General features: G+C 36.5%; 3 protein-coding genes and 1 pseudogene across 3 annotated transcripts; 2 read left to right on the top strand and 2 right to left on the bottom strand.

Annotated features, from left to right (window-relative positions):
• Positions 1-342: 342 nt before the first annotated feature.
• Positions 343-1,827, bottom strand: LOC103426139 (uncharacterized). Its single transcript, XM_008364230.4, has one exon. The coding sequence runs from the start codon at positions 1,023-1,025 to the stop codon at positions 510-512; it is 516 nt and encodes a 171-aa protein (XP_008362452.3). The 5' UTR covers positions 1,026-1,827; the 3' UTR covers positions 343-509.
• Positions 1,828-2,058: 231 nt separating this feature from the next.
• Positions 2,059-6,473, bottom strand: LOC103426140 (soluble inorganic pyrophosphatase 6, chloroplastic-like). Its single transcript, XM_008364231.4, has 6 exons — positions 6,062-6,473; positions 5,250-5,410; positions 4,933-5,033; positions 4,650-4,831; positions 4,120-4,218; positions 2,059-2,565 (listed from the first exon to the last, which is right to left on the bottom strand). The coding sequence occupies exons 1-6, from the start codon at positions 6,314-6,316 to the stop codon at positions 2,473-2,475; spliced, it is 891 nt and encodes a 296-aa protein (XP_008362453.3). The 5' UTR covers positions 6,317-6,473; the 3' UTR covers positions 2,059-2,472.
• A 7,342-nt stretch (positions 6,474-13,815) lies between these two features.
• Positions 13,816-19,259, top strand: LOC103405659 (probable serine/threonine-protein kinase At1g54610). The gene is made up of 8 exons (XM_070816854.1): positions 13,816-14,868; positions 15,070-15,354; positions 15,548-15,865; positions 16,598-16,825; positions 17,107-17,207; positions 17,283-17,391; positions 18,123-18,596; positions 18,728-19,259. Exons 1-8 carry the CDS (start codon positions 14,449-14,451, stop codon positions 18,923-18,925), a joined length of 2,133 nt encoding a protein of 710 aa, XP_070672955.1. The 5' UTR covers positions 13,816-14,448; the 3' UTR covers positions 18,926-19,259.
• A 4,201-nt stretch (positions 19,260-23,460) lies between these two features.
• LOC103405724 (probable L-type lectin-domain containing receptor kinase VII.2) lies at positions 23,461-24,729 on the top strand (annotated as a pseudogene).
• Positions 24,730-25,432: the final 703 nt, after the last annotated feature.

Genomic DNA, 25,432 nt, shown 5'->3' with positions numbered 1-25,432 from the left:
GTCATCGGGCACTTTTGTCCTCACATTATGATTCGGTAGTAATCTCTTGGTAATCAGGCGGTTCAGTTTAAGGGAACCAAAAAACAGCAAGCAAGCACAGACAGAGTGCTGGTTACTGATTACTGGGTAGTCTGTAAGTCAACCCCTCCTCCTGCTTTAAGCAGTTTTATACTGTCGGGTTGGCTATGTCTGGGGAAGCTTCTAAGTTTGATATCTTTAAACTTTAAAGGCAAGAAAGACACAACAAAATCAACAAACTTCCATTGCCCAAACCATTTCAATGCTATTCGAAAGTTCCCAAAACACACACAGCTTCTGTGTTGTTATAAATTGGCCATAAAATTGCTAAATTTAGGAAGGATATGTATAAACACAAGAAGTAATTAACAGTCAGATGCCACAGTAAAATCAAAACAAGTAAATGTTATGTTACAAAATCCAAAACCCCAGATCCCTGAAATCTTCACAAATTAGAAAAAGACCCCCAACAACCAAATCAGTCAATCACTTCACTCCCCATTCCTCCTAAAAAGTGCAAAATACCCCAGAACAGCACAACCAGCAGCTACCAAATTCCCTTCCTTCAACAAAATCCTCATCACAATCCCAACAATCTCTCTCGTAATCTTCCTCCCGTCAACCACCAACGCCCTCCTCGGCTTCCCGAAGAAGGCCAGCAGAACCACGATGGCGATCCACGTCACCAGAGTCGCCGGAACCATCACCGCAAGCGCCGCGAACATCGAAAGCAGCCCGAAAACCACCCCCAGAAGCACCGAGGCGTAAAGGGCAGGCCATCCGTACGACGGCGAAGACGCTTGGGCTTGCAATTTGTGCCAGGAGAGCAAGGATTTGAGGAAATTCCATGAAGAAGTTAGGAGGATGGCGTATACTAGCACGAATACACATACCCATGTTCTCCTTTTGCTCATAATACTCAGAAACACCGTGTAGTACGATGCCTGCGGCTGCGGCTGCGGCGGCGGTGCTTCTTGCTCTTCTTCTGCTGCGGTGGTGTCCGCCATTGAAACAGCTGGGATTTTTGGATTTTTTGAAAAGGAACTCTGGGGATTATTCCGAAATCCAACCTGAGCTTTGGGGTGGGTTGGTTTTGGGGATTTTGTTGTACAATCTGTCTGTGTCTGAAGTCGATCGGAGAATTGACGATGGAAAAAGGTTGATATTAAAGATGGGGTGGGAAAGTGGGTTGATAGTATGACACGCGCACTTGAAGAGCGTGGGGTTATTTCCAGACGATGATTGATTCCGTACGGGAATAGCGTGTGAACTCGCTCCTTGTGTGTTTATTACAAGCCCAAGGGAAGAACAGGGTTTAGATTGGTTTCCAATGGAATTGGATCTTATCCGGATTCAATTTTAGAGACTCTCACATCTTAACCATTTATCGTGTATCGTACGATCAAAAATCATTTGATTTTTTTATTTAAAATTAAACACAAATAATATCTGATAAAAACTAACCACATAATATACGATAAACGGTTAGAATGTGAGCATCCTTAGGATCCCCACAATGTGGATCCGAAAAGAATCCTCTTCCTTAATGGGATGAGAGTTCTCTTTTTAACGTATAAAATTTCAAACTTTTGATTAAAATTATTAATATTATAAATTATTTTGTATAAATTATCTTATAAAAATAATTTAAAAAAATAAAATAAATGTATTTAGTAAAAGTATTATGGACTGTTTATTTATTTGTTGAAATTGATTGACGAAATGATTAGTTTAAACTGATATTTTGTAAAAATAATCTTTACAGATGTATATGATATAAATGGTTCTGATTAGAAATACGAAGTTCTATAAATCGACTACGATGTAAACTGCAGATGAAGGAACCAAACATTCCTTATAGAAAAATTGCTAAACCAAATACCAATCTTTCTTAAGTTGCTTTAGTTGCAAGTCACAGTTCTAATCATATTATTATTATTATTTTTTTAAAACAAAAGCGCAATTGCCAAATTGAAGAGAAAGCCTTCATATCTTTATTTTGATCGAAGAGAAAGCCTTCATACCAATATACAATGAAAATCGGTGTCTAACGAAATATTATTTCATTGAAAGTAAAAGAAGGGTCTTCTTAGAAGATTAGTACATTATTTTGGGTGTCCAGAGAAAGGCGTTCAAGTAAATTGGGTGTCGAGAGAAGCAATATGGGTGTAAACAGAACAGCTCAAAAGATAAAAGAAGTGCATGGTAAATTAACCATTACTTAAGCACCAAGCATGATTACCGTATAAAGAAATAAGCTCAAGTGCCCAGTAACAAAACCAAGCTATTATTAAATTACTCACCGTGCTTAGTCCAGCCGAGTGACGAAAAAATTGACATTGAATCAATATTTTCATTTAACAGCATCACCGGTTCTCCAAAAGGAAAAATCTCTAATGAATCACCATGAGTGCAAGATGATGAACGCCTGGAATTCCAATTCTACCAATGCATCTATGCCAGTGACAGTTCTCCGGCAGGAATCGATCTCTTGACAAGCTTGGCCCATGATTCATTAGTTTCGGTTATGACCTTAAGAGCATAGTCCTGTTCAGCATACAAATGGTTTCTAAAATTAGATATAAAGTACAACAAACGCAGAGACAGACGAAGGTAACTTCTGACAATAGGTGTTATACTACTGACAATACCGAACCACAATAAAACCGAACTCTAGATACGAATTTCCAGCAACAAATAGAGGAAAGTATGAGCTAATAAGTAATAAGGTCGAAGTTGGAGCATCAATACTTAAGTTCCAGGGGCAGAAACCCAAAGAGAGAAGTCTATAATCTGAAATTTATGAATATGCTGCACAAAACAATGCGCAAAGCCTCTTAGGAGGGTAATTACTAAGATATATAATCCTATCCATAAAAAGAAACAACAAACGATTCAGAAAAAGAAATAGGATGAAATTGGAATGTAGATCACTGAGTTCTATCGCAAAGATGATTTTGTTGGGGATAAGTAAGATAAGAATCTGAAGTCAAATCCTCTTGAAAGTCTTAAAACTTGAGTTATAGCAGCCCAAGAATCCTACATTACTTAAATAATTATTCAATCCTGACCTTCCAAAATACTGAAATAATCACATAACTGTTGGATGATTGCTTAAACAGACTAGGGGTATAATTCTCATCTGTCAAACTAATAAAACCTTGCATTCAAACAAGACAGATAAAAAAGAAGAAACCACTAAAACCCAAAACTAACTAGAACCCAAAGCAAAGTTCGCTACCTAATTACGTGGCAGTTATATTTTCCTTCATGACATGACTACTACCCACTAATTCCACATTGATGCATGAATAGACTTGGAATTACTCCCCAGCTAAGGTAGATTTGTGTATCCTGTGTCAAATGTTTCGACCGCCTTCATGTTGTGGATCATGTGGAATTGTGTTTAAAGCGTGCCTATTCCTCAATATTGACTCCGACGACATATCAAACGTATCAAAAGTCAGAAATAAAGGAACTGCAAATAAAACAAGTACCTCACCGTTGCCTTAAACCTTCCAAACCGCACCCCAATCCCAGTGGCTGGTTTTTAAGTCAACTCTTTAATACATTCAAGTCCGAGTGGAATTGCGTTTAAAGCGTGCCTATTCCTAAATATTGACTCCTCCGACATATTAAACGTATCAAAAGTCAGAAATAAATAAACTGCATAGAAAACAAGTACCTCACCGTTGCCTTAAACCCTCCAGACTGCACCCCAATCCCACTGGCTGGTTTTTAAGTCAACTCCTTATTACACTCAAGTCCAATTACCATAAAGAGACATTCTTATATTAATTATGTATTATAGATGCAAATATTGAAGACTTTGAAATCAGAAAATCAGATTTTAATTGGACAAATCTTGTCATGCCTCCTTGCAACACTTGCATTTTGCAAGAAGCACTATGCTACTAGGCCAGAGGGTAGGGCGGCCCTTGAAAGCTAGTGACTGAATCGATAAAGGAACCAATCAGGAGAGAAAGGAAAAATAGTAATCTGGCAGTCAAGATAAATTAAAAAACAAAAAAACAAAACAAGACAAAATAGTACTCAAAAAGGATTCTCGGATAGCAACTGAAGAGGTAACTGTAAAATTACCTTGTTTGCTGCTTTGTTGCCAAGACCAAACTTGTTAGCAGGCTTTCCATCTGGTATCTTGTAGTCTCTAAACCAGTCCCTTATTGCAGTGAGAGTCCCCTGAAGTAAACCATACATCGCTAGCAATTAGTAAAATCCAAAGGTAATGTGGTTAAAAGATTCATTACAATTAAAATAAGATCTGATATGCACAACAATGCCTTAAGTTGTTGTCTTCCACAAGAATTGTATCCTCAAATACAGTCTCTGTGAAAAACATTTATCATCATTTACTTCATTTCAGTACAAAATTCTCTCACACCACAACACACACACTGTGTCCTTTAAAAAAAAACTTATTACTTAGTTCATCTAGTTTATGAAGATAGATACATTGTAACCAACTATCCATTCTCATTCAGTAAAAATATCATGTAACAACGAATTTAAAAACTGAAAACACCTAAATAATAAATACATTGATTAAGGTGGCTATGGTGGTGTGTAATTATGGAAATCTTAATAGTGCTTGGTTAGAAAACAGTACATACCGGGAAATGCTTCTCAACATCATCAATGTCATTAACAAGAGAAGCCCTTGGATCATCCAACGAAATTGCAATAATTTTCCAATCAAGCTCCCCTTCATCAATCATAGCTAAAGCAGCCAAAGGCTTTACTTTGAGAATCTCGCCAATCCTTCTCCGACTATCGCCTATCTCAACAACATCAACTACAAGTTGTAGCAAAAACAAATGTTTTATTTCTTCTTCTAAAAGTGACACTTGCCTTAGGAAAAAAAGCGGCAAAAAAAACAAGGATAAGCAAGCATACCAGGATCATTATCCCCAAAGGCTCCTTCAACTTCAGCGTTAGCAAGGGTTGGGTCTTCCCATGTTTGCGGAAGCAACCCATAATTCCAATTTATATTGTACCTGAGAACGATTTGCTGAAGGTATTCACAAAAAGATAACTTTAAGGAATTTAAAAGTAAATCAATAAATAAAAAGCTAGCACCAACAGTGGCTTGCGTCTAATTCATGATGCACTCTTAGCCCAAAATTATATTGATTCGGGTAACATATCCAAGCACCAGGACAAGAACAAACACTATAATATAACTTTAGGAAAAGAAAAAAATTAACTCTTACGGGTAGTAACGAAGTTTCCCCTTCTTTGTATCCTGCTTTATCGGGGTGTGTGGCTCATCAGTAGCAACCTCCATCTTTGCACTTGATTCTTTGGGTATTTCAACCACAAAGTTGAATGCACCATCACCCACTTGCAAAGGTATGTCGTGCCAAGGCGAAACCTATGTATAAACCAACAGATTGTTATAGCAAGTTGAGACAAAAGTGAACTAATTAGTGTGTAGAGACCAACCAGGACTCAACACACCTCAACAACAACAACAACAAAGCCTTTTCCCACTAAGTAGGGTCGGCTAAATTTTGAAATTCCTTTCACAATTACATTTACATCACAGTTTAAATACAAGTTCGAACTACGATTACACACATATAGTCAAGGACTTAATCTCAAACTAAGAAAACACATAAACATATTCCTATAAGCACAAACCAGGGCATTCCATCAGTCATGTCTAAGGCCCTAACGTGGTTACTGAATGTCTCATTTCATTTCATCGACTCCATTTTCCCAAATCTCGCCGAAACAAAACAACATAATCTGGAAAATTGCAAATTTAAAATCAAGTTCAAATTTTTGAAACAGAGAGGCCTCAATGAAGCAAATGATATATGCCACTTGAAATTAATATCAAGCCATTAGCTGAAAAAATTGAATATCTATAAACATATATATTTAAAAAACATTTAAATCCCTCAATTATAACCCCATATATGCACATATGGGAAGCTTTCACATTATTTACTTTTATCCTGCATTTTTCTCATAATCCAAACAAAACACAAGAGAAAATGGAAAACGGGAAGAGGATAACCTTTTGACCAGAGCGATCGACGAAGAAGAGCCGGTAGTCTAGGGTTTCAGGCTGGCCTTCCTCCCTGATCTGAACTTCGGGTTTGTAGATAGCTGTGCAATTGAAGGACCTCCTGGACGAAGACGACAACGATGCTACTCTTCTTCTAGTAAAGCAAAGGCTGGTGCCGTAGGGACTCTGCTTCACCGGGAACGACGTCGTTTTGGAGAGTAAGCAGGAAGTATTGGAAACAGTCAACACCCTCGCGGTGGCCATGGCTCAAGAGATGAGTGAGCAGAAAGTTTAGTGGAGACGCTGCAGCTAAATGTAGGTGAGCAAATAGATGAGTGTGCGTGCTTGCACAAATGGTTGGGCAAATTTATCCATATACGGAAATGTATATAGGCTTTTTAGCCAAAAGGTTTCCTATATTGGTACTCCCTCAGATTTAAAATTAATAAAAGTGTTCGTTGAGTTTATAACCGTCAATTATTTTGATCATTTCGTGAAAATTTTTCTTTAAATAAGGACCAATGTATCAACAACACCCTCAATTTTGTCAAATTATTTTGGTCAATTGTTTATTAAATTGAATGTATATTTGTCATTTTGATCCTTATTATCAGAGACTTTTCATAGAATGACCAAGATAATTGACGGTGGGCAAACTGATGGACCACTTGTTTTGATTTTAAATCTCAGAGGCTAAACTTAAGAGTTATGCTAATCTCACCACCATTTTGGTTAAAATGCCATGTACAGAACTTTACACTATGTTTGGATAAAGAAATTTAAGATTACTAAGAAATTTTAAAATGACGGGATTTTATTTTCAAAATTTGTGAATTTTCTTATTTGGTTAACCTTAAAGAACAATGGAATTGGATATTGTTGATCCTAAAAACTACTAAACCTACGTGGCGTGCAAACCGAGTAATTAGTAAGCTAACTACGTCCTTCTGTTGTATGCGGGGCATGCCAACTCGTCGGCCGAGGAGTAAAATTTGTTGATGTTGCGTTGAGTGCATGGCTGACTTCTCGATCGTGTGACTGTGGCCGATGAAGGAAAACGCCTCGGCCTTCAGGTTCTAGAGCTTGAAGACAAAGCCACTAGTTCTGCGAAGTTCACAAATCGTCAACGCCGGATTCGGTCACTGTGATTACATTCGTAAGAGTATAAGCACACTGAATCGACACCAGAGTATAAGGACACAAGTATTCAAAACGGATATACGTCTTGATTGTGAAAGTGGTTCGGCCGTCAAAATGCCAAACTCTAAAACCTACTTGCAAATAACCAATTATAAACGACTCGGCGTTCAACATGCCAAGTATAATAACTTGTAACACCTCGCTTCGCCGAGAAGGCTAACGAGATGACCTTTGCCGATAAGGATTCAAAAATCCTGCTCGAACGAAACTTTGATAGGCAACCAGTCAACCCTGTCGCAGTGCTGTTTATCCAAACTGAAGATGCTCCACGGTCGGCTGATTCTACGGCAACAGTGCTGTTTATCCAAACTGAAGATGTTCGTCGGTTGCCTTGACAGTGTTGTTTATCCAAACTGAAGGTGCGTCGGCAAAAAGAGGAAAAACAAAAATCTCAAGGTTGTTGAGATAGAGCGAGAGAATGCGTAGGGCAATTTATGTGTTGAATTGGATGTCCTCTTCTCGTTGTTACTCGTCTTGTATTTATAGGACTGGATATGCATGTGCTTTTCGTGAAGTATTCTTTGCTGACCACAATTGAATTCCCTTGACGATAATGACCTCATTCGAAAATTCATGATAATCATCCTTAAATTGGCCCTTGGATTTGATGCTAATCCTGATCCTTGTCTGCCACTCATGATAGCCATATGTCAGACCAATTTGTACGCTACTGAAACTCTCCCCGTAGCATCCTGAGACAACCATGCAATGTTTACACCCTTCTTCACGTCCAAATACATGCATTGCCAAAGCTAAAACACTTTAAGCCATGCCGTGCTTGTCCATGGAGTATATGCTGATTATTAGCATATACTTATGTGCTAATAATCATCCCAACTCAGAATATGCCGCACCATTATCTTTTTGTGATCATCAAATATCACCATTAACCAAAAGATAACCTTCATGCATGGTTAACCGACTCCAAGCATACGTCTAAATGCTGAGAATCCCAAATCAAATTGAACTGCATTGCTGGCTTCCAAGTTGAAGATATAATTTGCATCCTATTTATCTCGTTGTACAAGAAAATTGAGATAATTTATTAAAAGATAATTATCTTATCTGACGGTTAAGAACCATGCTCACTCAACAGCCTCGATCGCTTGAGCCGATGGTGTAAAATTGGGTCCAAACAAATTTAGAATTTGTTATTTTTAAACTCTTAATCATAAAAATTAGGAAATGACACATATTTAAATGAAAATTATACTTGAGAATTGGAGGTCCCAAATTATTCCAAGTTTTTTTTCCACATGAAAATTCTAAATTTCTATGCTTATGAATCCAAATAAGGAAATTGATGCATATTAATTTATTAATTCTGACTTTTATTCAAATTCCAAGTTTATTTCTCTCATCAAAACATAGTGTTAAAGGAGGGATAAAAGAAAATGGAATTAGTGGTTCACACCACATTGAATTTCAACGATCCAAATTGTCTATTTTTTAAGTTGCAACTTATAGATCATCATTGCAAAATATTAGCCAAATCGAAAATATTTGAAGTATCTAATTGAGTTCAAAGAAACGACGAACACTACATTCTAAGTAACATCGAAATTACATCGTGACAATTAAATAGACAAATAATTTTAGATTGAATTAAATTTTTACAAAAAATGATCTATGAATCGTGTCTTATAAAATAGACAATTCATATCGTTAAAAGTTGAATGAGCCCACAGCCCACAATTAATTCTCATTGTTTTAAAAAAAAAAAAAAGGGGCTGACGCCATTTATATTTATAAATAACCAAATCCCTGTGAATTTAACTCACTCATCATGCATTAACAAATCCTTAATTTCCACTGAAACCCCGAATCAATTTGAATAATTTTCCCCAAAAATAAACTCATACCTTTCTTTCAAATTTCAGGTAAGGTTGAGGGAGAGCGTCTGAATGAGGAATGAGGATGAGAGAAGGGCAGAGACGATGGCGATGCTTCAAACTTCAAGTGAGAGACGACGGAAGAGATAATGGTGGAGGATCGGTGGTAGTCGTAGAGTGAGACGTAAAGAGAGAGACGGTGGCGGAGGTGGAACGAAAAGAAAAGAAAGAAGTCCGGTCAAATTTAAACGTAGAGATATGGACTTGTGGAGAGTGATACTTCTTCACCAGTGACTTCGTTGAATCTTTACCAATAAAACGGATTGATACAATTACTATTACATTAAATTTGATAAGCAAATTTAGATTAAATATCAATGTCGTAGATTATTAGGCTAAGAAAGCTTTTTGGGTTAAAACTTATTTTTGGGACAAATTTAGGTTGGAAAATGAGCTAAGATCATCTTCAACTTTTGGGTTAAAATTTAAAATTTTCAACCCAGTAAATTTAGGTTTTAACCCAAAATCAGTTGTTCTCTTCTAATATTTATGGGTTAAACTTTTAGCCCGAGATTGTTAAACAATTAATTTAGAATAATTCTTTTTCTTCTTAATTTTTCTTCTTAAAGTAACTTTAAAAAAAATAATTATGTACATTATTCTAACTTAATTTTATGAACCATTTAATCTAAAATTTATTTGGATTCCGATAAATATTGAAAAATCACTAAACCGATATCATGAAACTCGTAAAACAGTACAAAAGAATATGAAACACATAATATGATTTTTTAATTAATTTAGCCGTTAGATTTAAATTTGGACTAGTAGATATTTTTTTTACTGTTGGATTTGATCAAATTAGATCTTAACCATTGGATTCAAAGAATTTATAAGTACTAAAAAAAATATGCATATATAGTGGGTTAGCCCCACTAACTCATGATGAATCATGGGCTAAATTTGACCCAAAAATGAGTTTTAAGTTTTAACTCATATTTGCCCCAAGAGTTGGACCAAGTTGGGGTAAGTTTAGAACTTAAAATTTGAGTTTTACTCCAAGGTTTGGAGTATGTATAAGGATAATGGATGGAAACTAATTATTGACGTTATCGGCCACTTGTAGAAAGACGAATAGAATATTTTTTTTATTTGACAATTCACATGGTTGAATTGTTGGTTGATACAACGGTTCAAATTCAAATTCAAATTTATAAATACATTAAATAGAACGGCAAAGATCGACAATGAGATCAAATGGCTAGAAATTAAATTAAACAGCTAAAACAATTAAAAAAATTATTTGAATCAAAATTCACCCAAAAACTCTATAAATACTTATGTACTTGTTCAAACATCTACACAACATTCACTTTCATCATACAATTCTTCCTTTTTTCTTTCTACCCACCTATGTATTTGTGTTTAATAATGGGGTAGGTTGTACGGTTTTTTATGTTCTTTCATAGGTTTAGTGATTTTTTATTATTTATCGGAATTTAAATATTTTTAGTTTAAAATGTTTGTAAAAATAAATTAGAATAATCTATATAAATTTTATTTTTAAAAAAGTTACCGAATTAAGCTAATATCATTCTGTAATAATCTCGAACTAAAATTTTAAGTAAAAATCATTGAAGAGGAAAAATTGTTTCTTGGCTAGAACCTAAATTTTATAGGCTACAAATTTAGGCTTTAACGCCAACCATTGGAATTGGTCTAAGGATAGTAATCCTTGTAAAGCTGGGAGAATTCTAGTGTAAATTCTAAGAAAATACTTTCTTCCTTGTAGGATGAAGATTGGGATGCCATCAATTATGTTATGATTGGAATTCCTAAATACTCAAGATACTTTCCTAATCAAGGTATGAATATGTTTCCCTTTCTTGGTCAACAAATAGGTCTTCCTTAGGGAAACGGATCTTGCCTACTAATTCGGAGTGTATCAGACCGACTTGCTTCAATACCTCAATCCAGTGAACCTAATACAGTTAGGGTGCGTTTGTTGCACCGGACTGTCTCGGACTGGACTAGCTGCAGGGACTAAGCTGGACTGGCTTAGACTAGACTAAGCTGGACTAGCTTAGTGAAGCGTTTGGTGCAGTGTCGGACTAAAAAACAGAATAATAAAAATAATAAAAATTAATTCACTTTTTATTTTTTATTTTTTTCGTTTTCTAGAATCTGCCTATTTTGGTCAAACCATTTCCTTCTTTTTCTCCCCTGTCTCTTCCCTTTTCCTTATCCTGTCCGACTCTCTCTCCCTCCCTCCCTCCCTCCCTCTTCACTTCCTCTCACAATTTCATAATCTACTGCAAACCTTCAAAATCAAACCACATAGCAAGAAATAAAGTGAAAATTTAGGAGTTGGGGTTGGGGTGCATGTGTGATTGCCTCGAAAGTGGGAGATGGAGAAGGTTTGCAATCAGGGAGTTTCATGTTTTCTGGGTTTGGTTTTCCTTCAGTCAATCCCATCGTTGATTTAAGCTTATATCCACTGCAGATTTTGTGTGTGTGTGTGTTTTTGGGTTCGGTTTTCTGGGTTCTATTTTGCAGGTTGGATCTGGATTTGAAAAATGGAACGACTGCATATTTTTTTGTTTTGAATTTTGCGGGATATGGGTTTGAAAATGGTTGTGGAATCGAGGAAGAAGCAGATGGGAGGGGCGAAGTGAGGAGAGGCGAAGCGGACAGAGGTGGTCTTAGCAGTCCGCCCGATTTTGGGGGGCCTCGCGAAGCCCCTCTAGCGAATCGTTTAGTCGGGGTTAGTGTAGGCGAGTCTCATTAACGCTAGTCCGTGTGTGCAACAAACACAGGATTACAGTGACAGTTAGTCCAGTCCAAGCTAGCGAAAGCTAGCGAGCTCAAACAAACACACCCTTAATGTGCTCACTCTGGTGCTCGCTAGCCAATCTGGTTACATTTCGGGATCTTAAAAATCATCATCCCATTTTTGTCTCTAACTATCCTCTTTTAAGACCAATGTTCTAAAAAACGCTAAACGCTAGTCGGGGTCTAGTCGGACGCCTAGGCGGATTTAGGTAAATTTCTTATATATTATATGAATTAATTAAACTTACTATATTAGAAGTAAATAATTATTGAATAAGATGTTATTTCTTATAGAAGAATATACATATGTGAATGTTTTATGTACGAGAATTGTTATTAGCACTCTAAAAATCTCATTATACATTCCAAATTTTCTATATTAGGAAAGAAAAATACACTTGTGAGGAGTGTAAAATGAGATTTTTAGAGTGCTAATAATACTTCCTTATGTACATATATTATTTATTTTATCTACATAATTTGATGGTCTAAGAAAAAAAAACATTATCCAAATAATTCATATAACATTTATATATATATAATATAATATAAACTATAAATCCCTCAAACCCTATATATATATATATATTATGTATAAATCTCAAACTTTTGAAAAGACAAAAAGTGGTGGATGGTTTATTCAAAACCGTGTGCCACTTCCCCTCCTTCACATTCTCAATGGTGGAGTCCCACGTCATCACACCCTTTGACCCTTTGAAAATTGAAAAACCCTTTCTATTACACATTTTCGTTTATTCTTCTTCCCTAGCCTTTTCAGAGCCCTTCCAGAGCTTCAAACTGAATTAATGGATCTGCGCGCCACTTCAGATTAAATGTCAAATACCTTATCTCTCTCTCTCATTTATTCATAGATGGCAAGCTGCAGAAGATCGTCGAGGCTTTGCTGCTATGTACGACATCCAAAGTTTCAGATTTGTTGCGAGAGTTGTAGCAAGTTTATGATTTGCAGCCCCCTAGACTGCCACCTAACGCCGCCTAGAGCACCTAGAGCGCCTAGTCGGCCGCCTAAATCCTCCCCGCCTTAAGTAACCGCTTTAGCCTAAATTGAGTCGAGGCTCCGCTGCCCAGCGCCTAGGTGGCCGCCTAGCCGATTTTTTGAACATTGTTTAAGAAGCATCCCCTTGAGAACGGGAAATTACTTTCGGACCATGCCAAGTCCATTACACAATGATTTTCAAAGATCCCATAGCACGTTTTGTTAAACTGGTTGAATCTAGCTATATGCATTTCAGGTTCGACGCTACACTCTGTAAACGAGACTTTTCAAATTCACGCGTGCGCTACATCGAAGTAACTATTATTTTTACTAATATATCCCTAAATATTTTAGTCCTTGAATTTATCATTTCCGTAAAAAGTCACCCCAAAGTGAAACAGATCATAAAAAAATGACTTAAAAAAAAAAACTAACGAAAAATCTAAAAAAACTTTATTTATAATGAAAAACCTTTTTTAAATGTGGATACAAATGTAGATTTTCGTTAAAAGTGAACAATACTGAAAGTATTTTATTAAAACTTTTTTTTTTCTTTTTAGCTATGCTCATTGGACTTGAATCTCACTTTACTACTTGAAACTCAAGTTGAGTTAAGTGAGGGTTGTAACTCGTTGGGAGGGAGGGTTTGAATAAAAAAGGATTGATGGAAGCATTGAAGAGCCAAACACCCCCCATTATTAACACCTAATTTGTTTGTTTGTTTTTTTTATTTTTTTGGTAAACACCTAATTTGTTTGTTTCTTCTGCTGTTTTCTTCACTTTGAGTAAGTAGACTGTAGACCTGTTGATCTAGAAGAGAAGAGAGACAAACATGCGTACGTGTGTTTTGTTGACCGAGCAAAACAGGCGGTAAATGCCGTCTGTATTATGTTAATAATTTTGTATTAAATATTTAATCTTTTGAATGCGCGTTGGACAATCAACCCAACAATACACCCACAAACCAACCAGTGCCACAACCCACAATCAAGCCTGCTGCTTCTGCACTTTCTTGGTAATTAAACACTCTTTCTTTCTCAATCGATTTCTCAATCGTTTTTTCATCTCACTATTTCCAAAATTTCCATACTTAAATACAGTCCTAGTCCAATTGGTATCCATAGCACTGAGCCCAAAGCCTTAGCTTTTCTGGGTTTTTCTCACTTTTTCATCTTTCATCAAAGAATTGGAGATTCTTCTCCAAATTCGAAATTTGGATTGAATTTGGGGATATGGGTATTGGGTGAATTTGAATTTGTCAAAAATAGCATTTTTTGGGGTTTTTCTGAGTGTTGTATGTAGGGTGAATATTGAATGTTTGTGAGGTGAAGTGGGTATAGGGTGAAGTATGAGTTCTTTGGAAGGTGAATTATAGATAGTTGATTCTTTGGTTTAGATTCTTTGTGATGGAGTTGGGTAAAGAAGGAGGTTTTGTGAAGGTTTGGATTGGTTTTGGCCCTTTTGGGTGGTGAATTTTGCTTGTGGAGGAGGGTTTTGTGTTTTGTGGGTGGTAGTATATTTGTTTCTAGTTCAACATGGGTTTAATATGTACCAAGCCGTCGGCAGTCGAAGATAGCCGGGAAAGCCCACCAAAAAGGACATCTTCGATTTCGAGAAGGCACCACTCCGAGCTTAAGGTTTCACGGTTCGGTTCTTCGAAAAGAGAGGATCCAGTTTGGATTAAAGACAGATTGGGTGGTGGTGGGGATGTGAAAGTTATGTTGGTGGATAAGAAAGTCAATGGTTCAATGCGATCATATGATCAGACTAAGAGCAAGAAGATAGACAAGGCTGAGGCTACTTTTCTTGACCATCTGGGTTCGAGAAGAATTCCCAACGCTACGGTGGCCGAGCAAACAGCGGCAGGTTGGCCAGGTTGGCTCGCTGCAGCAGCCCCTGAAGCTATCAATGGATGGATACCACGACGCGCTGACACGTTCGAGAAGTTAAATAAAGTATGTTCAAATCTTTACTTGATACGTATGTCTCTTATATTATTGTATAACTAAAGCTATTGTCGAAGGAGTCAACTAACAATATTTCGAAAAAGAAAATTGGCGGTTTTCTAAATGCTGTTAATTAGTCTTGTTCATTTTAAAATTTATCAGTTCCTGATCTTTGTTCTTTTTGCATATTGTGGCATTTTCTTCTTTCAGATCGGCCAAGGAACTTATAGTAGTGTTTACAAGGCTCGCGATGTCACGAATGATAAATTTGTTGCTTTGAAAAAAGTCAGATTTGATAATCTCGATTCTGAGAGTGTCAAGTTTATGGCAAGGGAGATCCTTTTCTTGCGCAGGCTTGATCATCCCAATATAATAAAGTTGCATGGATTGATCACAGCACGGTCATCTAGCAGCTTGTACCTTGTTTTTGAGTATATGGAACATGATCTTACAGGGCTTGTATCACGCCCAGGCATTAAGTTCTCCGAACCTCAGGTAGTCTATCACTTACGGTTCTCTTGCGTTCTTATCTTTATGGTACTTTCCTCTAAAGGAGAAATATTGGCAGATCATTTTTAATGGGCGTCTCTACCGCAGATCTATGCAAATAAAATAGCCCATTTATACATAAGGAAAACGGGGACCCTGTACGATACCTAATTGTAGTGTTGCTTTTATTTCATTTTAGGTGAAATGTTACATGCAGCAACTTTTAAGTGGTCTTGATCACTGTCATAGCCATGGTATTTTGCATCGTGACATAAAGGGGTCAAATCTTCTTCTTGACAACAATGGCATCTTGAAAATTGCCGACTTTGGCTTGGCAAGCAATTATGATCCTCGTCACAATGTTCCATTGACAAGCCGCGTTGTGACTCTTTGGTATCGGCCTCCAGAACTTTTACTTGGAGCCTCTAAATATGGTGTTGCTGTGGATTTATGGAGCACTGGTTGCATACTAGGAGAATTGTATGCTGGAAAGCCTATCCTGCCAGGAAAAACAGAGGTAAGATATTGAGGAAATGTACCCCCTTAGAATCCATGCATTTTTATGTCCTTATGGTTTAGCTTGAATCATTATTGGACATTTGACATGTCTTTGTGAAGTTATTACGGATTACATTGGGAACTGTTATTGGCACTCCAAAAATCTCATTTTGCACTTCTCGCAAGTGTATTTTTCTTTCTAAATATAGAAAGTTTGGAGTCCCAATAACAATTCCCATTACATTATACTAAAATGATAAAGAACTGATCTCTTAGCTCTTGATTTTTATTTTAAACTTGCAGATGATTTTGAATATATGACTAATTATGCCCAATTCTTTCATTGTAACAGTTTAATTTATGATGTAAATATGATTATCATCTTAGAATATTTGGAGTTTCTATATATTAAACACATCAGGTGAGGGAATAGCTAGAGTACAGTCTTGATGTATCTCGAGGGATTTATATGAACCATAGATTTGAGTTGCAATTTACGTCCTTGGCAAGTGTTAGCCATATTCTGTGGACTTAGTGTGAGGCATTGGCAACGCTGCTTGTTCTTCACAGCTACATTTCCCCCACTATTTGTTTGACTTTAAAGTTAATTTCTCTTCTTCCTCCCTCGTCTAACAGATAAACCATAAACACATATGTGGGAAAATATTTTGCTTAGCCTTTCATTGAATGTGTCAGTAACTGTACGTATTCAGATGGTGCCTATTAATTTATGTATATTTCCTTGTTATAGGTTGAACAGTTGCATAAGATTTTCAAGCTCTGTGGTTCACCATCTGAGGATTATTGGCGTAAATTGCACTTACGAAATTCAACAATGATCAAGCCTCCTCAACCTTATAGAAGATGCGTGGCAGAGACTTTTAAGGACCTTCCTGCTTCAGCTCTGCAGCTTATGGAAATTTTACTTTCTCTTTACCCTGCTGATCGAGGAACTGCTGCAATTGCTCTCAAGAATGAGGTGTGCACGCTTTATTTTCTGGAAACTGCAAAAAAAAAAAAAATAAATAAATTGGTACCAATGCTGATATTTTAGTTATAATATATATATATCATATTTATTCCTAAAAGTTTGTGTACCTGATTTAGGCTGGGAGAAGGATGTGTGGAACAGAATTAAATTATCTTTCAGAAACTGTGCTTACAATTGTTCCTTTTCCTTTACAACCTTGAAACTGTTTCATTTAATCATCTAAGAGGCCTATCATTTCTCTGTTGTAATTATGAATGTTCTTTCAACAGTTTTTCACCACAAAGCCTTTTCCTTGTGATCCTTCAAGTTTGCCCAAGTACCCACCCAGCAAAGAGATTGATGCCAAATTGCGAGAAGAAGAAGCTAGAAGGTACGTCTTATTGGTAATACATTAATACTTTTTGACAAAGATGATACAAGGTTAATCTTTATGCACTTTTTTTAGGCAAGGAGCCAGTGGAGGAAGGGGTCAGAAGGTAGACCTGGGCAGGAGAGCACAACCTGTAGCAGTTACAGGAACAAATGCTAACTCCGAGTCCATTGCGTCATTGCAGGTAATTAAAATTAAGTTTTATATGTTTGTGTTTGCAGTAGGATTTTGTTTGACATTGAAGTGAGCTGCTAAAGACCAAAGTCATCTATAAGTCCTGGTGAAAATTGTAATTGAAGTTTTGTATACAAAAGGATATTTGAAAATGTCCACAATTTCAAAATTTACGGATTGTAGTTTTGAGTATCTTTTAGTTCACCCATGACTCGTAATTAGGGCCCATTTCATAATGTTTAGAAGTTTGGTTTATAGTTTTCCTTTTATGTAAGGGAAAATATACGGGAAGAGGAAGAGGGAGATGAAATTGGAGACATGTGATGAAGAAGTGAGGGAAAATCCATAAAACTAAAACCTAAAAAGAATTATTTAGGAATTGTTGTTGTTTTCATTTTATTTTACGTACATTACATTGGAGGGTAGCAGCCTGTTCTACCGGCACATAATGTATTAACTGTCTAGATTCACTTTTGAATCAAGTAGTTCATATCTGCTTGGCGGAGGAGGAATTTATGAACTGTGTTTCGACATTGTGTGTTTATATTAGGGGACGGTTCTAACAAAAATATTTTGGATGTACATTTTTGTCGAACTTGTGAAGAAATGCTTGCAAAGATCTTTCTTTTGAAACTGAATTCTCTACTCTCTGTTCACAATCACATACACGGTCATTCTTATATAAATGTTTCTTCTGCCTCTGTTTATTTCTTTATGATGACATTTGCTCTCCAATTACAGAGAGGACAAGGTCATTCCAACCCAAAGATCCGAAGTGAAATATTCAACCCTCATAGGGGGGAAACTCTTTCTGGTTTTCTGGTTGATCCAACCAAACATTTGCGAAGCGATAAAGACGCTAGAAAAGATTTCGCAGAGCAGCAGAGTATGAGGGCTTCAGTTTCAGGACCACTAATCCATGGACCTGGACGGGCTAAGTCTGGAAAGGAACACAATGATTCTTTTTTGAGTTCAAATAGAGCCCACTTGTCGAAATTATCTGGTTTAGTAATGGCTAGGACTGCGATGTCCGACGACCAACAAGAAAAACCTGGTCCCTCAGGACCAGAAACAATAAAGCCAGTAGGCGGATTTCCCGGGTCATTTGATCAGGAGGAATCCGCAAAAAAGCAGGAGCGGATGCATTACACACAGAGAGTTGCCAGTTCTCGTCAGATGGAAGATGAGACGGCCTCTATTAAAGAACCAAATATGGTTAGTTTTGTTTTTCTCAATAAAACTATCTAGTTGGTGTCACAAATATTGCATACTCTAGATCCTGCCAGAGCTCTGATACTTATTCCAGTTAGCTGAACCTAAATTCTTCTTCAAAATTCTTTTTGCAGCATGGTCGTGGGCCCAAGGGAAACAAAATTTACATGTCTGGTCCATTATTTGCATCTTCAAACAATGTGGATCGGATGCTTAAAGAGCATGACCGCCAGATCCAAGAATATGCTCGGCGTGCTCGATTTGAGAAGAGCAGACCTGGGACGCAAGTGACAGAAAATCCAACCTTTTCTTCCAGACATCTAGCTGGATAAGCTATGAAATTACACATTTCTACTCATGGTCTTCTTGGAGCTGGATTCCTGGAACCCCATGACGTCGTCATACCACACATACACAACACAGAGAGAGACGCTCTTCCCTGTACAGTGAGTACTTTCTTCAGTCCCATACTATTTTACCTGTTGGTAAATGAAACATCAGATGGCCAATTTTGAAGTAGATTTTTCATTAGAACATACTCTATGTATACTAACCCGTATTTAAGTCCGAGTCCCTCTCGAAGCCATGTTAGGATGAATCTATTGTTGTCTGCACCAAATTTATTCATCATACATACAGTTGAAAAAAAATTATTGCCACTGTAAATTAATGTCTCCATTTTATTCGGTTTGTTGCAATGTATGCAAATTTTTGCTGTTCTTGAGAATAGGATGAGCACTGGTTGAATGCTCGACTAGAACTTCTGAAGAATGATGTCCACGTTCGCTACTCGTATGAAAACATATATGAACGAAGGGTTTATAACATGTTTTAGAACAAGGAAATAAGAAATCTGAAGTGTTTTTGACAGTTTAGTGTGTTCAGCGACTATGAATACAGTAGACTGAGCACCGAAAAAAGGGCATATTCATCGATTTAATTTTTGACGAAAAAATTAGGCTTATTTTAAGCGTTGTCCCATGTATTGTACACGAAATCTCATTTTATCCTCTACATTCTGTTTTGTGCGACCTTATCCAATCTCTGCTCATCCACCATGTCCAACTTTACCTCACCTCCATGTCGGACGTTATCCTCGTTTTGTCAACTGAGTTGATAGATAGCGTAGTTTCGTTGACATTAATGTGAAAACGGGCAAAGAAACTGAAGAGCTCCCACCACATCAACGAAACTAACACGTCATTTAACTCAATTGACGGAATATATGATAAAATGTTAATAACTTAAAAAATAAAATTTCCCACTATTCCCATTAAAACGCGTGGCGTACTATTTGTGTTTCCGTTACAACTAAAAATTTCTCCCAAACACGGTCTAAAAGTAAAAGCTAAATTAACTAATACAAAATTGACATTAAGCACACAACTTGGTTGGTTTTTCTTTGGGAGCCGTCAAATTTGGCATGAAAGTCAACAAGGTCACCTTCAAATATATTTTAACCAAAGTTGAAGGCGGCCGCTATCAACCACGACCACACCGTCCAATTATTTGACACCAAATTAAACACTTGCTCCGTCTTTTCTAGAAATCCGATTCTGATCTCATCCTATTTTGACTTCTCGTTAATTTAATTTTGTTTTAGTTTATTTTTTTCAATTTTATTATAAATAAGTAGTTTAGTTATTAATACAGCCAATAAAACCAAAACAAGAATCGATTTTCAGGTTAACATCATCAAGGAAAAGTAATGGACTAATATCTTTTGAGCAATCCCTTTCTTCTAGATCTTAGAGCAAGTCCACCGGTGCTCAAAATGCCCAAACAATTAGGTTTAATTGCTCCTAATCCCACAAAAGTAGCTCCCCACCAGCCCAAAATGAAGGAGGCAATTAGTGGGCTCCGGCAAGCCCGTTAGACTGCCCAACTAACAACTACCAGGCCTTCAGCCCGCTGGCAATGGTGACGTCAGCGCTGACGTCACCATGCAGACCGAGTGGGCATCCCATGTGCGAACCACAGAGCCTAACAGCTCCTTATTCCTTATGCAACAGTCGTTGGATTTCCAACAGTTTGTTGTTCTGGACTATTGGATTTCCAAATTAAAAAATTAAAAAATTCTACTATTGTGTCACATGACACAATCTGGTGTATTTGATTGCAAAACAGTTTGAAAATCAACGATCAGGATTAATCCAACGGTAAAAATATTCAACCATCTTTTTCATTTTCCCCTCACAACTCTATTCATTTTTACTACATCTTCTCTATTTGTTTTCCACTTTCTAAATTTTTTTTTTACCAAAAAAATGGGTGAGACGGCAATTTGGTCGATTGCAAAAGACGTTGCTTTGCTTGAGGGCTGGGTGTGTGCTACTCATGACTTGAGCACGGAAAATGAGATGAGGGTGCAACAAAATGTGATTAATAATTTAACATGTTATAATTAGTTTGACCTTTATTGGAATTAGACAATCATTTTATTTTCAAGAGATTCTACTTATAAAGTTCACACTTTAGCAAAACATAAAAAAATAAAATAGCATAAAAAATAAAAAAATATATTTGTGAATAGTAATTGCTCTTGTCATTGCCTTTTCTAAACAAGTGGAATTGTACAAAGGTAACTACTATTTAGAATGAATAGTAAAGGCAACTTATATGTCATTGTCCTTGCCTTGCCTTTGCCCTCCTAAAAGAGTAGACTTGCTCTTAAAGTCTAAGAAATTTATGGTTACTTATTGTTCGATCTTAATCTAACAGTGGAGGAAAATAAATCTTCCCTTAATTTTATTTATTTTACTTTCTTTTACATTGTTGAATTAATACCTTAGGATGCATTTGTACATATGATTAAAAAATAGAAAAACTAATGAAAAAGACTTCAAATCTTTCTATTTTAATAAAAAATTATCTACTAACTTTATTTAATAACAATGACAAAAGAATTAAAAAAAAAAAGACACAAAAAACCCAACTTGTGCTGGCGCGTCCCCCAACTCCCCTCTTTTCTCCCATTGTCAGCTACGTTAAGAGGGGTTTTTTTTCTCCTTAGAATAAGAAAAAAAACTTCAAATTGAATTACATTCCCCAGTTTTATTTTTGTGGTATTGTTTCCCAATAGTAGTCAAGATAACAAGAGATTTTTCAATATGCTCGAAACACTAGGTAGTACACCACGTGTCTCTATACAAGTGGTGAGATTTTTGTGTTAAAAAATTAATAACACAAAAAGTAAAATATCCCACCACTTACATAATAACATGTGATGTACCACTTGTATTACAGGCACAATGAAAAATTTCTCCAAGATGACACCCAAGCTCAAAAAATTGGATGGAGAGCTACATTTATTATTGTGGGTATGCTCAAAATCTGAGGGAATTTTAATGGGCGTTTTAACGAAAAGCGCGCGATACTGTTTACTTTAACGAAAAACCACATTTTTACATTAAAAAGTCAAACCTGGTACTATTCACTTTACCCTTTATTTTGTCCTTATCATTAAAACTCAAAGTTTTCAAGCTATTTTCATTAGTTTTCTTAATTTTAATTTGGTAATTGAAAACAACTTTTTAAATATAATTACTGAGAACAAAATCTTCTCAAGGTTTTTATCTAAACGATCACTTCTGGGTTTATTGTTTTCAGCGCAATGGGTGCTTTTACAGACAAAAAAGGATATAAGTTTCAAACCTTATGAAGCTGAACCAAGAAGTAGACATTATTTATAAAACTTGACTAATAAGTAGACACTATTTATGAAATTAGACCAATAAGTAGACATTATTCATGAAACTTGACTAATAAGTAGACACTATTTATGAAACAAAATCAAGAATAGGCACTAAAACTAAACCAATAGGTGGAGACTATTTATGAAACTGGACCACACACTATTTATGAAACTGGACCAAGAACTAGACACTATTTATAAAACATGACAAAAAACTAGGCACTATTTATGAAAGTGGATCGATAACTAGGCACGCATTATGAAACTGAACTAAGAAAGAGACACTATTTATGAAATTGTACTAACTATTACACACAATTTATGAAATTGGACCCAATAACTAGGCACTATTTATGAAACATAAGTATGAACTAGACACTATTTATGAAAGTGGACCAAGAACTAGGCACTATTTATGAAACTAAACCAATAAATAGTGTAGTATTGTTCAGTTTCATAAATAGCGTTTAGTTTTATAAACATTGTCTGTGATGGACGCATTTGTCCTGCGTGTCATTTTAAAAATTTTTATATTAAAATTGTGTCATTTTCATTAAAATTTAAGTTCTTTTGTCATTTTTATTAAAGTTTAAGGATTTTTCATTAATATTTAATTTTTATTCATTAAATAGTTATAGCATGATTTTAGATTAAAATAAACTTGACTCAAATTCTTTTCGTGAAAGTTCCATTAATTATGAAGTCAAATATCCTACACAAGACTTAGGGGGGTGTTATTCAATTGAGAATTTGAGAGACTTTAATGGATTTATAAATCCATGGATTTTTATGTAGTTTAATTGATTTGTAGAGATTTCATATAAAATTTTGATTCAATTCCCTCAAAATCTCATCGGAAGATGTGAGATTTGTGAATGCTTAAAATACACTACAAAATCTCTCCAATTCCCTCTAATTCCTCAACTTTCTCAAATTCTTTAAAATCAGTTTTTAATTGAATACACCTGGAATGTTATAAACTTCTTTAAAATCCTAATTGAATACATCCAGATTTTTAAGGACTATCTTAAAATTCTAATTGAATACACCTTAAATTTCAGAGAATCATTTAAAATCCTAATTGAATACCCCTAGATTCATTAAAAGAATTAAAATCCCTTAAAATCCCAATTTAATATGCCCCGCTTAAAATAGTGGCCATGACCACAACTTTCAAGTTTGAAGAGGCCACTGATAAGTGAGGTGGTAGATCTGTCCGGGGTGCTTTTGGATGAAATGTACTTGGGGTTTTGCGCGGAAACTGGAGCATTGGCTCAGAGCCATATGATACTGGATTGGAGCTTTAGCAATTCTAATTTTTCCATCGGCGACGCTTTGGTGACTCATAATTTACCTTCCTTTGTGGTGTCGGAGAAAAGTCTATTTTTAGATCAAAAGGGTTCGTCATGGGGGTTAGTGTTGCTGGGTTTTTGGTTGCTTGGTGCGTGGGTTTGGTGTTTTTTTATTTTGGTGAGGAGGAAAAGAAGGAAGGAGAGGAAAGGAGATGAGGATGTAGAGAAAGTTGAAGACTAGGAATTGGAGTACTGGCCTCAACTGATAGATTACAAAGAGATACGTGCTGCGAAAAGAGGGATTTTCCGAAAAGAAAGTGATCGGGAATGGAAGACATGGGAAAATGTATAAAGGGTATTAGGAGGAGGAGAAGTAACACTTAAAAGAATCTCACATGAAAGGGAACATGGGTTGAAAGAGTTCGTCGCCGAGGTTTCAAGCTTGGGAAGATTGAAGCATAGGAATTTGGTAGGACTGAGAGGTTGGTGCAAAAAAGAGAAACGCAGTCTAATCACGGTTTATGATTACATGGAAAATGGTATATTGGATAAGAGGATATTTGTGTGCAAATAGAGAAACTTGTTGAGTTGGGAAGAGAGAATTAAGGTGTTGAATTGTATTTGCATGTGGGTTGGGAAGCTAAGTTTTTGCATAGAGATATCAAAGCAAGCAATGTGCTACCTGATAAGGATATGAATGCTAGGTTAGGGGATTTCAGATTGGTCCAAATGCACCAACATGGGGAAATAACTGGCACGGCACAAGTGGTTGGGACAGCAGGGTACATGGCGCCAAAAGTGGTTCGAACAGGAAGAGCCTCAGTTGAGATTGATATGTTTGGTTTTGGGATAGGGTACTAGAGTTGGTGTATAGATGGAGACCGATAGAGGCAGGGAGCCGGGGTTGGTTGATTGGGTATGGAGACTAATAGAGAGGGGAAAGTTGAACTTTGCAATTGATGAGCGGCTCAAGGTGAAAGGCGAATATAGCATGGAGAAAGTTGAGAAGTTTCTTCATTTGGGTTTGTTGTGTGCATATCCAGAAGCTAATGGGAAGCCAACAATTACGCAAGTTATGAAGGTGCTTGAAGGAGCAACCGACGATGAATGGCATGTTAAAAGAGCCCAACTTTAGCCCATTCCACACAAATCCAGAAAATTCTAGCACCAAAGTCGGTGCAGCATGCATGCATGTCAATATGCTAGATAATTCTAGCATTATCCTATTAAGTTGGTGGGTGTGTGTGTATAATCATGTGCTAGAAAGTTCTAGCAGCTTGTACAATTGTGTGGCTGCCATGCAAAGCCCAAAGGCGGTGGGCAATTGTAGTAGGCAAAACCATAGATGTGTGTGTGTGTGTGTGTTGCTAAGTAATCAAGAAATCAAGAAGTAGTAGTAGGCAACCAAGTGAGAGTGAGAAGCAAGAATAGTCTTGTAGGAGTGTGAGTGATGTAGAGTTATCTTTAGAAAGGTGAGTGTCATTGTTTCTAAAGTTGTGTCCTTGTGAGTGTTGTAATATTTTGTGAGAGTAATACAAGTAATTTGTTTACTTGTGTTATCTCTCCAACACTTGTGTTAGAGTTGTGTACTCTAAATTTTTCCCAACAATTGGTATCAGAGCGGTACGATCAGGGACCGTCTCTAGTGAAGCTTTTGAGAATCATGAGAAGTTTAGTACTTCGCAAGATTATTCGTCAATCTTGTTCGGCTTATCGAAGTTCTGCTGACACGATGGGAGAACTTCAAGTTGTTGGAGGAATCAAGAAGTTGAATAAGAAAAATCACAACACATGGGCAACGTGTATGGAGTCTTACCTACAAGGCCAAGATCTTTGGGATGTCGTCAGCGGTA

This window comes from Malus domestica, chromosome 17 (assembly GCF_042453785.1).
Source record: "Malus domestica chromosome 17, GDT2T_hap1".
NCBI lineage: Eukaryota > Viridiplantae > Streptophyta > Magnoliopsida > Rosales > Rosaceae > Malus > Malus domestica.
The sequence above is the reverse complement of the archived record's forward strand: the minus strand, read 5'-3'. Positions and strand labels throughout refer to the sequence as shown.